At 41.7% G+C, this 15,103-nt stretch overlaps 1 protein-coding gene across 14 annotated transcripts in view; it reads right to left on the bottom strand.

Annotated features, from left to right (window-relative positions):
• Positions 1-15,103, bottom strand: part of Lmo7 (LIM domain 7) — a 206,428-nt gene that overhangs the window by 55,547 nt on the left and 135,778 nt on the right. For all 14 annotated transcript variants that reach the window (XM_021181949.2, XM_029469225.1, XM_029469229.1 and 11 more), the window contains 3 exons: positions 6,694-6,724; positions 5,261-5,374; positions 1,111-1,309 (listed from right to left, as the gene is read on the bottom strand). In XM_021181949.2, the coding sequence (XP_021037608.1) occupies positions 1,111-1,309; positions 5,261-5,374; positions 6,694-6,724 (344 nt within the window). The remainder of the gene's footprint in view (positions 1-1,110; positions 1,310-5,260; positions 5,375-6,693; positions 6,725-15,103) is intronic.

The following is a 15,103-nucleotide window of genomic DNA, read 5'->3' as shown; positions in this document are numbered from 1 at the left end:
ACTGAAAATCTTCAAAGATGGAATACAACTTCACAATCAGAACCCCCATTTCCGTTCTGATAACGATGATGCTTGAAGCTCAGGGCATCTTTAAAAGGAAAAGGCTTGGTCTTGGAAGTGCTGGAGTTGGCCATGTGCTCTGTCACTGACGGATAGCCTCAGAATTTGAAGAACTGTTATCTTTGGTTTCTACTTAGATGGAATGAACTAAGACTACCTGGATGTTTAGTTTGAAACTATTAATATATTAGGTATAATAGCCACAGGAATAAGACATGTATTTCTTTACAATTCTTTACAGTGTGAAAGGGGGAGGCATGCATTTCTTCTTTTAAAAATTTACTAATCATTACTGATTCTGTGTGAATATATGTGTGCTTGTTCTTGCCTCAATGCACATGTAGAAGGAAGAGGAGAACTTACAGGAATTGATTTTCTTTCCCTCTTTCCACTATGTGGGTCCCAGAGATGGAACTCAAGCTTAGTAGCAGTGAACAGCTCTAACCACTGAGCAATCTTCTAAGCCTTGAAGATACATTTCAGGGAAGTGTTTGACCCCAAGCCTTCAAGCTTGAGTGACATTTCCTTCCCACAACAAGACTTAGAGTAACTGATTGCCTCACCCTCTGCTGTGGATTAGCATAGAGCACAGTTGGAAGATGCGTCCTACCTCCCTGCTAGTCAAAGCTTAGAGAAACATTGAGTTACTTTTCCTCGTTAGTATTTCTTAAGGACTTCTGGTAAAATTAAGACAAGAAAGGAAACTACCCAGGAAGTAAAACAGACATTTTACAGACTCTTATAATGCACTCTGTGTTTAGATATTTGAGTTAACGGGTCTTACTAGGTATCTATTGCTCAATCTCTATCTCAAGAGAGTCTCGCTAACAAAATCCAGGCCCAGTGAGCCAGGAACCATCTCCTCAGAAGTCCAAATACAGAAGAAAGAACCACCACAAAAATACCTAAGAACACGGCCCTATGAAGAGCCTCATCCTGGCGAAAACTCTTTGGATAATTTTCATTTTCTACTTTCTCTCCTTTACTATCTTCTCTTCACATACGAAGAGATAAAAGAAACACACAGCGCAAGACACAACACCCACTCACCTTCCTTGCCAACTCTCAGAGTGAAGTCTGAGGAACAGCTGGTCAGAGATCTGGACCCCAGCGAGTCCAAGCTCTCAAAGGAATCTTCCCTTCTGTGGCTACCTGGAGGGGCAGGAAATTCTCCTCTGTCAGGACACCAGATGTCCCCGTAGCCACTGTCCCGACCACTTCTTTTCAGGCAGCTGGAATCTTCAAGTGCCTGAAGGAAACATGGTACAAAGATCAGAGAATGAACATGAACTTGCAGGGACGTAAAAGCTCTGATTAATAAGAAGGGTAAGTTGACAGGGTTTTTCTGTTCAACAAAAGAAGAAGAAAACAAAACCCATTAAAAGTATATCTTTTTTTTTCTCCACAAACTGTATAATAAGGGGGTATTCAAAATTTCATATAATAAGAAAATACCTAAAATTATTAACAAAGTTGTATAACCAAAACATAAGATGAAAATACTAATAAAAACAAAATTACAGTAGTCTTGAAATGCTGGTCAGTGGTGTGTGTGTGTGTGTATACATACATATATATGTATGTGTGTGTGTGTGTGTGTGTGTGTGTGTGTGTGTGTGTGTAGAGAGAGAGAGGAGATAGAGAATGGGGGGTGGGGGATGAAAGAAATCAAAGAAAAAAATTTTAATGTTGACACCCCAAAGGTAGGCAAATCTTTAGGATGTCTTGTTCTCTCTTCAGGAAATATCTGGGGTGCTTTTGTTAAACATAAGTTAAGAATGACATTTTATAACCCCATCAACCGTCAAAAAAAATGAATTTTGTTATTATAAAGATCAGTGAGCATGTACATGTACATTACAGAATTTATTTATTTTTACTCATTATACAACCTAGATATAAGATGCTGGCAACCAGGTCTCCCAAAGGCATATTAAAATTAACTGGGGTGTGTGTGTGTGTGCTCATGAGTGTGTCTTTCATTCTCACACAACCTTCCAGAAGCACAAAGTGATTTAACTAATCAGGGCTACAGAGTCATTGATTAAATCATGTTTTAACTTTTAAAAAATAGTTGAGAGACCATGAGGAAAAAGATTCCATATTAAATGACAATGAATATTGATGAGCTTTTTAAAGTACACATTAAAGCTAGGCAGAAAAGCATTTTTCCTTTTTAAGAAATGGACACTGAGAACATAAGATTGAGGTGGGTTACCTGAACTCATCTTCAAATGGTTAATTAAAAGCAGGTAGATGAGCAGACAGTATTAGAAACCGCCAAAATGGAAACACGATGTCAGACAATAACGATGTGAGGTTTGCAAGGGTTACTCTTGCCTTAACATTTATCAGAATACTTTCAACATGTGAAGGAAAGCTGGCAAGTGCTTGGAACAAATAACTAGCAGCTGTTTCAAGCAGACTTCTGCCTAAATCAGATCCTTCAGTTCCTGAGTCAATTGTCTGATGCGTGTTTGAAGTGCCAAGAATGGCCAGTGAAGAGATTTCATGCCGCCATTGTTAATCTTAACATCCTGGCGTGAACATGGCCAGGGTCTACCTTTCTCCGAGCTTAGCTAGCAGGCTCTGTCTCAGGCTATGAGACTGACATTTTAAAGTCAGTCTTTAGATGCATCAGGCTTTTCAAACACACATAACTCCATACTTTTGGAAACATCAGTGTAAATCACAAATGACTTCTGATCTTATAAATGTTAAAGTGACTGATTAGTAACTATGTGACCATTGTAAATCACTCAGTCTGTCCCTGCAGCCTAAGGACTTCACCCTGATAGGTCCCCCACAAATGAGTCATCTGCAAATTACAATCTGACTCAAATACAACAGCTCTCAGTGAGTGTGGTTTCATTGCGATTTCCGGTTGGCATTATCACTGTCGGAACTGGGAAAGTACAGTCGAGGACGTCATGCCTTACATTTTAAAAGAACTGATACAAAACAAATGATAGATTGGCATGCCTCTCGTCTCTATTCTCACCAGGTAATGGGATAATAGGACTACAACCACAGTTTTATCTACAAAAAAAAAAAAAAATCTTCTGACCACACTGACTCTGACATCGGTGAGCGCAAACATCCTTTAAAGAGGCATTCCTAGCACAGACTGCACTGAAATCACTCATCCTGAGTCACTGCCATAAAAAGTTAGGAAGGCTATAAAGAACACTAGTCCACAATTCCATGTCCCTTGTACCTTCTAACTGCATAGCTCCTTAGTTCAAATGACTGTGAAGCCAGGTTCCCCTTGTACCCAAAACCACTTGCAATTACCCCACCAGAGCTTTACTCTCTTCCACAGCAAGGACCGATGTGCTCAAGTCTCAGACAATTATGCTCTCTGGTAAATGAGTCATTCTCCAACTTCTAGCACAATATGTGTAAATGGCAATATCTCAACTATTAATTCAATTACCTCATGCAACAAGTGTGAGTCCAGAGCAACTCTTCTGTGTTCCTGTACACATGCAGCACACAGGTGTGGGTGCACATATGTGTGCGAGTGTTCGAGCACATGCAGGGTAGGTGTGCAGAGGCCAGAGGCCAATCTCCAGTGTTGTTTTTTAAGAGATGTCCACCTGGCGTTTGTTTGGTTGTTTTATGGTTCTTGAGACCAAAACTGGATATCTTGTTCGTCAGGAGTTAGCCTAGCAGGTTATACTGGCTGGCCAGAGCCCAGGAATCCTACTGTCTTAGCCTCCCCAGTGCTGGGATAACATATGCATATCACCACACTCCACATTATTGCATGAATTTGAGGGATCAGACTCATTCTTACCCTTGCATGGCAAGCATTGAACCAACTGAGCTTCTCCTAAAGGGCTACCAATTTCTTACAATAGAAAGACAAAAACAAAAAATAACAACAATGAAACCTTATAATCCTATCTTTTTGTAATGCACAAGGGTGGCTAAATGCAGGAAAAGTGTTTTGAAAAACATGGATAGATAGAGCAGAAGGCAAGTATTCTCATCATGACGAAATCTTCCTCTAGTCTAATCATAGTTAGAATAGAAACATAGCTAGTTGCATGAATTTCATCCTCGCAATGTGCCAGAAACAAACGCTAAATATCTTTCTTGTTTAAAGTCACCAGAGAACTCTCACAAAGCAAGCACTACTTTATAAATGGTATTTTATCATTTTGAGCATTTATTTTTCTCTCAATTCTTATAAAGTACTCTGGATGAATAGTTCCACAGAGAAATTTGTTTTTCCACTAGGGCTCTATAAATACAGATTTTTTTTTTTTTTACAGAAAAATCAGTATATTTTGCTCTCAGCACTTGGTCCTTCTCAAATAGCCTACAAGCTTCCAATGCCTGTTGCAAGATGAAGGAGCAGCAACACAGGTAAAAAACAAAATTCTGGGCTGAGCAGTTAAGAGTATCTGTGGCTCTAGTTTAGTTACCAGCACCCACATCAAGCAATAAACAATGCCAGTAACTCTAGCACCTGGGCACCTGATGCTCTTCTCTTCAGGCCACCAAGGTCACCAGCACTCTCACACTCTCACGTGCATCCCTATACACACACACATGCACACACACAAACATATACCCTCCTCAGGAGTCAGTCATAACTCATGCTTGCAGTCCCAGCAGTTAGGAGGTAGAGGCAGGAAGATCATTTTTGGCAATATAGCAAGTTTTAGATAACTTAGATTATTTTGAAACTCTGTCTTGAAACAAACACTTGAAACAAGTGAAACTTGGCCCAGTTTCATTTAACGTTATTACTCTTCAAGGAACACAAGCACCATGGTGATATTGGAATGTAGTCACTAGAGATAATTACCTACCTCAAGAACAAATTAATATAAAGAAATTGAGTAATGCCTATAAATGTTAATAGCCCTAAAAATGCCTTTTTACTGCAGGTTGAGTTCATAATGAGTATAAAAACAGTTAAGTTATATAGTGTATAAAAAAAGAATGTGTGTGCCATCAAATTGCCTAAAATTAAGGACATAAAATTCTATATATTGGAACTGGTCTGGAATAGATAGCCCACTCTATTGGAAGAAACATATAAAGCCAGAAAACAAGTCCCTAACTTGCTTACACAGCCCTGTCTAGAGAGGACAGACAAACTCATCATGTTTGCCACAGAGGAGAAGCAGAAGAGTGTCATAAAGTAACAGAAGTTATTACATATCCATGTTGATTGTATCCTTACCTTAGTCAAAGCTTGTCCTAAAAGAGTCTCAAAAGCTTTCAAATTGAGATAGGGACCATTATAGTAGGGGTTATTTTGTGCTTTTCTTCCCAGCCAGTACAAAGTTATCAAAACCTAAATGGAAAGAACAAGACCAGTAAGTTGGTATGCAAGTACCAGTTCAAATGCAAGCGGATAAATTGCAATTCATAATACACCACAGATAAGAAGCAGACTCTTAGATGTATGGTATGGAATGTGGTCAGTAAAATATAGTTATTCGTGATATAGTTCATTGTTTCATAGTGGGTTCTCAGATCGCAAGGCCCAGAACTCAATAGGCAATCATACACTCTACCCTTGAAGAGGAAGGGTTAGTAAGAAGAACACACAAGGCTTGGTAGTAGTGCTCAATAGAATGATTTCTTAGCGTGCATGGAGCCCTGGGTTTAGTCCCCAGCATTGCATGAAACTGGGTCTAGTGGTCTATACCTGGACTCCCATCACTCAGAACGCAAGACAACCAGAAGTTCAAAGGTCATGTGTGTACATGAAAACTATGAGATCAGACTGGGCTACATGAGAAGCTATCTCAAAAAAAGGATGAGTGTAAACTACAAGTAAAACTCAGGGCTGGTGTGAGGGGGGCAAGTGTGAGGGAGGGAGGCAGAAAGAATGCACACAGGACCACAGAGGTGGACAACGTCTGGAAGCCGATTCCCATTTCCTAGCTTGTTTTAAGGCAGGGTCTCTCTGGTAGCTCGCTGCTCCATTAAGCATGGCTGGCCACGAGTTTCTGGGCCTCTCTGTCTCTGACCCCCCATCTCACACTAAGAGCACTGTGAATACACACACGCCACTGTATCCAGCTTCCTACACTGGTTCCAGGGATCCAAAGGCCACCAGGCTTGTATAAGAAGCTCTTCTACCCACTGAGGCCCATCTCCCTGGCCCACAAGTGAAACTTTTTATGTCAACATTTTTCCAATAGAACTATATAATAAACCCCTAAAGTCAGTAATTCTCATTGCTTGATGACTATATTTTTAAATAGAGCTGTTATTTTTAGGTATTCTTTTATAATTATAGAATATTAAGGGCATGATGCCAGTCTATACTGATAATTACCCAAAGTTCTTAAGCAGTCAGTGTCTTCTTTTAATGTCTAATTTGATAATCTCTTGCTTGCTCCCCTAAAACTTATAAATTGAGTGTGGTGTTGTCAGATGAGAAATAGAACAACGACCCTTGAAACTTCATCTTCCATTTTATGCCCAAATCCAGTCTATATGAAGTCTAACAATGCATTAATGCACGCTCTTGGACTTCAACTGTTTGGTTTCTGGATAAAATTTAATTAGAAACGGTGACTCGGCGTGTATTCTTAGAGCTATTATGACTTTACAGAATATAAAGGAAAAGCTATTTATAACACTCCATTAAATACAGCTTACATTTTTCAGTCTCCTGTCAGTCTCTTCTTGCCTGTAAAGAAAGAGAACATATTGATTAAATAATATCCATGAACCTTAAATTATTAATTATGATTAAAATTCATTTTCATTATAAAATTCTATCAGTGTTAAAAGTCTCCTATATGTTCTGAAATCTTAGATCTCACAGCACAAGAATCTTTCCATAGCCACTGACTTAAATATTACAGTGAGTTTTCTATAAAAAGAAATCCCTTGCTCTTTTTCTTGTTTTACCAATGATAGTCTGATGAATTGTTCAATTACCTTTAATGTTTAAACCTACTCTAAGGTTCTTAAGCAAAAAGTCAAAGCATGCCTATGACAGGAAAGCTGGACACACATACACACGGAAAGCTGGACACACATACACACGGAAAGCTGGACACACATACACACACACCCCTGAAAGGAGAAAAATCAAACACACAGCTTTGTATTGAGTCCCCCCCCCCCCCCCCCGCTACCATCCATACCCAAGAAAACCTTTGGCAAACTGCTTAAGAATTCTGGCCCTGCAGATTACAGTTTTAAAAATGGGCTACAAACTAGGTGTGGGATCTGATACCTTTAACCCCAACACTGAGGAGGCAGAGGCAGGCAGATCTCTGTGAGTTCAAGGCCACTAAGGCTAAGTGAGCTCTAGCCAGGACTACTTAGTAATACTCAGTTCCAAAAGAAACAAACAAACCCTATCAGGAACTATGACCTGAACAGCCTCTACTCTATTACAGGCATGTAGGACATTTTTACTGGCCTGCAAAAGAGCATGATGTTTATAAGAAAGTCAAAAGGAAACAGACACCACCTCAGTGTTGAAGAGACTTAATAATGTGTAGCAGAACAGAGGGGCCTCCCTCAAGTACAGAAGTAAGTATTTTCCATCTCTGCCAACACATGGTATCAGTGAGAGCCACATTGTAGGAGCCTGATTAGGCCTCTAGGATGGCTTGTCAGCATGGCTTAAGTAGTAGAAGAAAAAAGACACACACACATTTGTTGTCTATATGCAGATGGAACATATTCCATACATCAAGCTGGTAATGTACATAGCACACATTCATAGAGAGAAGAAGAAAAATGAGGTGAGCGTGAAGACAGACAACGGTTGATCTCAGCTTTCCAGCATCGACGACTCTTCCTTTTCACAGAACAAGCTCGACACAAAACAGACTTAATATCCAGCTCCAACCCAGACAAGCACCGAGAGGAAAATCCTAAGTCCTCACATCGCTGGTAGAAACATCTGCTCCATTCACTCGGATCCCACTTGGTAGCATCTACTTAAACTAAAGCCCACAGGCCATAGCCCAGTCAACCCAGTTCCAGCTACAGCCTAAGAACAGTTTTGTATGGTTTGTTTTTTTTTTTATTTTTCATCTGTTTGACAAAAGCCATACTCAGGAGCCTTTCTATGTTCTTATGGAATATCTACACAGAATGAATACCAGGTAGCCATGGGACTGAACAGCCTGTAACTTTATTCTAGGGTATGGTTCGGTCTCATAAACAATGAGAAAAGAAGAATACAAGTAATATGGATAGGTACTAAAACAAGCAAAGAACAGTTGGTACCCTTGGGGTAGAGCATGGGAGAGTCACGGCATGGAGCAAGGCCTCTCTGAGGCTGAGAATTTGAATTCTGAGCCATAAACTGGCTATCTAACTGTGTGTGCCTCCTAAGGAATCTTCGACCTGTATATTTAGCAGCTTGTGGGTCATTTCTTAAGATGGGTTCTGGGATCAAACTCAAAGCCTCTTGATTTCAGGGCAAGTACTTTATCATTTCCTGAGCCCCTGGAAGTTGATCTTTGAGTTAACATATATTTTTCTGTTTGTGTACTATACTTCAAAAAAAAAAAAAGTAATCTGAAGAAACTTCACATCTGCGCTGCTCAGGTTATAATTTATCTTGTCAACCAAAAGAAAATCATCTTGTAGAACTGAATAGAATTCTGTTTCAGGAATTGTTAAGTGAGGAATATCACTAGAAATGGCTGTGAACTCGTGGCCCATAATTCTAATGGTGACTGCCATATCAGTTCAAATAGTAAATTATCTAAAGTACAAAAGTACCATGAATGTGTAGTCTCACAGACATATGGGTCTCAAAGTGATCCCACTTTTATCAAAAGCATGCTTGGGTATCAGGAATCACAGAGCCCTTGTGAAAACCTCACCTCCTTTCAATAGCTTGAAATAAATATTTCCCGTCCTTCAGCCTCTGACTTTTTATAACGATAAGCAAGGCAGGGTTATTCCGTGACAGATCCAATAGCAGTGACCTTGCTTTCTGGCCCTTCACTTTACATTCCTTTCTAAGTGTGAGCATTTACAACGTGCTCCACAACACAAAGACACAGGGGCCAGCCAAATTAGCTTCCTATCACTGAAGCCCATAATGTCAGGAATTCACATGGCCCAAGATTGCTGGAGTAGAGTTCACTGTGACACACACACACACACACACACACACACACCCCAGTGGATGAAGTCAGGAAACAGGCAGCTCCTGGGCTTGGGTGGCCACAGAGCACACTCCTGAGAGCTTTTAAATTAACCAGTAGAGAGAGGAAACTCAAAGTAGCAAGCCAAGAGCCTGCACAAGCCAAAGTTGAAAGTAAAATCTGCCCTTGATGAGTGGCCCCACCAGAACAAGTGTGCCCAGAACTGAGGTCACACAACACCATGGAGGGAGCACTTTAGGAATGGATGTGGGTCCCAGGGTCTCTTCATTTGGACCATTTATTTTCAAGGTTTCTAATTTATACTGAGAGATGCAACGCATACAATGTCCCCTACTTCAACAGATAAGAGGAAACACACAAAATAGGATCCCTAACTTATCAAGACCAGTTCTCAGACTATGGCTCATGGAGGGAGAGGCTCTTCTGTCCACTCTTCCCACAAAGGCCTCCTAATGACATTCTACGCTGGACTCAGACATAAGTTGCAGCCAGCCTAACACAGCACTCCCTAACTTCCTCTTACTCCCTACTTAGCTTACGCGTACAGCCATCTTTAGCCTGCATTTGTTTCTGTATGTTGTGGTGGTACTGAGAACTGAACCTAGACTTCATGTTAGGCAAGCACTCTGCCACTTAGCTATATGCTCAATCCCAGCCTTAAGTATGTGAATAGCTCTGTGTGGTGTTGTTCGCTGCCGTCTCTAGTGCATGAATAGAGGGTCTGCCTACTTGGATGTGCATAAAAATATTTTATATGACCAGCGTAATGCAAGATACACAAACATTCTCATTCACTGAACTCGTTGATCGGACTTTGGAAAGGCAAGTTGGCAAGAAAAGGCCTAAAATGAACACCTAGGACATTCTTAATATTCATATGCTGTTGAAAAAATTAAACTGCATTAGCTTATTTTTAATGTCTGTCCAATTTGACTCCAACTGCACTGCTACCCACAGTTAGGATTGGGTGGGCGGGGAGTGGGAGGGGGTACTATACCCACGTGTACCCATTGGAGGCCAGAGAGGGGGGTGTCTTCTACTATGGCTCTCAACCTCACCATCTTAAGACAGGGTCTCCCACTGAAGCAAAAGCTCACTGTTTTGTGAGTAGCTTGCCAGTGAACCTCTTGGGATCCATACCTGCCTGCTCTGATGTCATGCTCAGGTTATCATTTGGGGGCTGGGAACTCAAACTGAGATCCCTGTTCTCACAGAGCCGTACTGAGCCACCTCCCCAGCCTCCTCCACATTTCCTCTAACACTGAAGTAAAATGCAACTCTGTAAAACTGTGTCAAACCCTCCAAAAAGAAACAAAAACATAATTTAAAAAAAAAATCTTGCATGGTGATATCTGAAAAAAAAATAGTCAAAGACTTCATACTTATATTTTAAAAGGTTTTACTATAAATTGGATTAAGTGGTTATATTCAGATATTTTTTAAAAAATGGCTATCTTAAGTATATGGATAGCCTTTATTTAATCCTTAAATATGCCCTAACAGTAGAAACCACATTTAATAATCACAAAATAGTAAGCAGAGCTAACTGTTCCATTGCGTTAATTCTGGCATATCCTCTGCTGCCTGTCCTCAGCAAACTGGGCAGTCTGTGGGCTCACACAATCGTCATCAACTGTCCCAAACAGCTACGTACTAAATGTAGAAACTGGAAGCTGTAACACTCATGCTTTCTTTACTACTTACACAAGTCTGAATCAATCAAGAAGTAAATTTTGATTGGAGGACCAGGAAAATAAAGGCCCACCCAGATCTCTAACTCTGCTGAAGAAATGATGTGAGGTCCTTCCAGGGGGAGCCATCTTGGCTCCACAGGCACTTCTTGGATCTACTCTGTGTGTATCCTGACTCCTCATCAACCATCTGCAGGAAATTGGGCTTGAAAACTCACTGCCCCAAATCCTTGCCTGCAAAACAGGAGCCTAGCCTCACTGGGTATCACTGAGATTCAGACTGCTTAAGCCCAGGCCAAGCAAGGAAAGGAGACTTCATGACTGTCTCCAATTATCATTATCCACCTCAACTGGCCTCTTGAGCCAGGGATCACTGCTGGAAGCCAGTCATTGATCCCCTTACACAGAGTCCTTTCCCCTCAGGGAGACACATTTGAATGAGACGTAATGTCCAATGCTCTTTCACATTACACTTCTTCCGGTGACTTAGTATAGATAGCTTTACATGAGGGTCAGAAGTTACTTCCAAAAGGAGGTCAGAACAAAGGGTGTGGCACCCTGGTACAATCATCATCTACAGAGATTCACTGGCACCAAGCCAGTCATCTCCACCCATCCTTGGGCTATCAGAGCCTGCCACAGCCTTTACGTTTTCTATAAGGTCCTCATCACTGGAAGGAGGGATGTCTATACAGCCAACACACACACACACACACACACACACACACACACAAAACCTGCTTTCATCATATCTGATAGAAGTTTAAGAACAAAATGTTAAGAGATTATAATTTGCCAGTATGTGCCAGCCAGCAGTCATTCACTGCTCTATCCAAAGAAACTCTGAAAATCCTTCAAAGAGCTCACTCTGGGCCCACACACCACACCCACCACAGCTTTGCTCCATAGCCTCGGGGACCAGGGAAAACGGGAGCTATCCCAACACATGGTTTATCAGAGAATTACTCACAGGGCTGGCAAAGATAGCATCTGAGTGTTTGTGTGTGTGTGTGTGTGTGTGTGTGTGTGTGTGTGTGTGCTGCCTCTCCTCACAGAGCCATCCTGGCTGATCGAGGGCCAAGAGACAGGAGGAAATTACCTCAAGTCAGGCCTCACAGCATCTGACACAGAATCCCACTGCTTCTGAATTGCTCTGTGACTCAGAACTCCTTTTCCCTTCGGGACACTGCCCATACCCACATGCTACCGAAAGGCCCCATCTACCCTTGCTGCTACCCAACATCATAATTCTCTAAAGACTTGATTCCTACATTCTCCAAAACCATCTCTTCTCCCCAGTTCTCAACCTCCATTTTCAAGTCCAACCTCAGTTACTCAAATGTAACTGTGCCATTCCACAGGGAAACACGCATCCAAAGACTCATACTGGAATTCCTCGTGTTGAGTAGGTACCCCCAGGCAGAAGCTTAACACAATAAAGCACCGGCCTTGGACCAGATAGCTCAGCAAGGAAGGGAGCTTACTGCCCAGACTGCTGAACTGAATTCCATTCCTGAAACCCATATGCTGGAAGAAGAGAAACAACTCCTATTGGTTTTCCTTCGACCTCTATAAGCAACATATGGAACACAAAGGCCCTTTCCCACCTACATAAATAAATATGTAGATTAGATAGGAAGATGGGGGGAGGGAGAGAAAGGGAGAGAGGGAGACAGGGAGAGATGATATAGGTAGGTAGGTAGGTAGGTAGGTAGATAGATAGATAGATAGATAGATAGATAGATAGATATCTTTTTAAATTCTGGCCCCACCTACCACTATTCAAAGCTTCCAATCCAGGCCTCCTCTGTCAAAACAAAAAGCATATCTGAATTCTTGAAGTTCTCCCAGGAGCTCAAGCGCAGCCCCACACCAGGTTCGGACTCCTCCCTGATACCAGAATAAGTTTCCTTGGCTCGCTCTGCTCACAGAACAACTGCAGCAGATCAAATGATTATATCCCCAGGGTACTTCCCAGAGCAAAGCCAGGAAGCTTCCTGGAGCCCCAGCCTGGCTGGCCCTGCCCTGGGTGGCAGCAGCTGACCTGGGCGTTGCCCTTTGGGAAACTATGTTGATATCAGAGAAGCTGACCTCCCCAGATACTTGGTCGCTCTCCAAACCACCAAATTGTCTCTGCTTCCCAGCCACTGCTTCCACGACTGGACACCTGCTCAGAGCTTTTAGAAAAGAAATTAATGAAAAGGAAGCAAGAAATGGGGCCCTGAATGCTGATGTTCGTAGGAAGCCAAAGGAAGAAAAGGGCTGTGGACACTGTCCAGTTCAGATCTGCTAGCTGTGTATGGAGTTGGGGTGGAGGCAGAGTATGCTAGGAGACAGCAGGGCAAGTCAGAGCAGATGTCCATCTAATGACAGGACAGTGTGCTTTGACCTGTTTTGTGTTGCTAGAACAGAGCATAGACTGGATCACTTATAAGTATGTTTCTTAGGGTTCTGCAGGCTGAGAAGTCCAAGATCTGGTGACCCATACCTGGTGATACGGAAAGTGAGAAAGGATGGCTAGAGAAAAGGAAGAGAAGAGAACCAAGCAAGCCCTTGCAGCAGGAACCACTCTCACTGTATCTAACCCGCCCCTCAATAACTGCATAACTGGTCTACTCAAGAAAGCAGAGCCCATGTCACCTTAAGCAGCTTGTCCCCAAAACTACTGCACTAAGGTTAAGTTTCCAACAGTTTGGGGGACACATTCAAACCACAATTACATTATTTTTGTTTGTGTGTATGTGTGTGTGTGTGATGTAAATGTATATATGGATGTGGATGTGTGTGTGTGTTTGTGTCCATGTAAGAATGATATATATGTATGCATGTGGATTTGTGTAGTATGAGAGGGGTGGAATATGTCTCTATGTGTATATATACATTATGTGTATATATATGTGTGATATGTGTAGGTTTATGTGTACATAAAGTGGATTTGTATATGCATATGAATGTGTGCATGCATGCAAGTATGTATGTGTGTTTATTCTTTATGTATTTTATTTGTTTAAATATGCGTTATATGTCTGTGTATGTGTGTATGCTTGTGTGTGCTGTATGTAATATATATGTTATACATGCTACACACATATACATATATAGATGTATGTATGTATTTATGTATTGTACCTATTCAAATGTGTATATGTGCATGTATATGTTATATGTATATGCATATGTGTGGTATATGTAAATGGCACATGCTTATAAGTGCAGGAACATATGCAGCCTAGAGCAAGACCCCAAGTGTCTTCTTCAATAGCTCTGCTTTACTGCCTGAACCCAAAGCTCAGTCAGCTTTCTATCTAGTCTGGCCAGTTGGAGGGCTCCAGAATTTGCTAATCTCTACCCCCTTAATACTGGGATCAGAGACATGTGCAGCCATACCTAGCCATCCCAGTGCCAGGGCTTCAAACTCAGCCCTCATGCTTGGAGAGTATTCTCACCAACCGAACCATCTCCCTACCCCAACATCAGTGCCACATAGACCACAAGGCATCCATCTCCAAAAAGGGAGGAAAATCGAGGGATTCTGATCAACCCTGGAAGATTCCAGGACTTTTCAAGAAACACAAGTAAGAAAATTCCCAACACTAGGGTCTCCAAAGAAAGGGACCATTTCCACTTCAAATGTCGCAATCCCATTAGGAACCCAGGGCTCTAGCGGTTGCAGCTCTTTTTCTATTAATGGAAGCTCTATTCATGGAAGCCCATCCATCCATCCCATCATTTAAAATAGAACAAACACTAGCACCTTCCACTGCGTCAAATGGAAGTGAGGACAAAGGAAGATAGAGATGAATTCTTAGAACATTTCACTCAGTCTTCCCTCCTCTCAGAAAAGCAAACTGTGCTAACTAACGGAGAGTAGCTCCAGCTCCCCTTCCCTCCCTCCCTCCCACCTTCCGACTATAAATGAAGCTGCCTTTCTGCTGACAGCTCCCAGGGATGCAGAAATTCTGTGACTCACTTGTCAGACCAACAGAACACAGCTCGAGCTGTTCAGCGTGGAACCTCAACAACGGCGCCAGGAAAATACCACCACACCTGGATCCACATAATGAGTGAGCAAACACCTACGTCTAATATCTATACTTACATACGTGAGAAAAACAAAACTTTTGGAAGTTGAACAGTTTCGCCCTAACGACATGAGGCTAATTCCAATCATGTATGACTAAGTACCTTCTTTTAAAAATAACTTATTAAATTTCACATCCCTCCCACATAAAA

Source organism: Mus caroli, chromosome 14 (assembly GCF_900094665.2).
Source record: "Mus caroli chromosome 14, CAROLI_EIJ_v1.1, whole genome shotgun sequence".
In the NCBI taxonomy this organism is placed as follows: Eukaryota; Metazoa; Chordata; class Mammalia; order Rodentia; family Muridae; genus Mus; species Mus caroli.
This window is presented reverse-complemented; position numbering and strand designations above follow the sequence as displayed.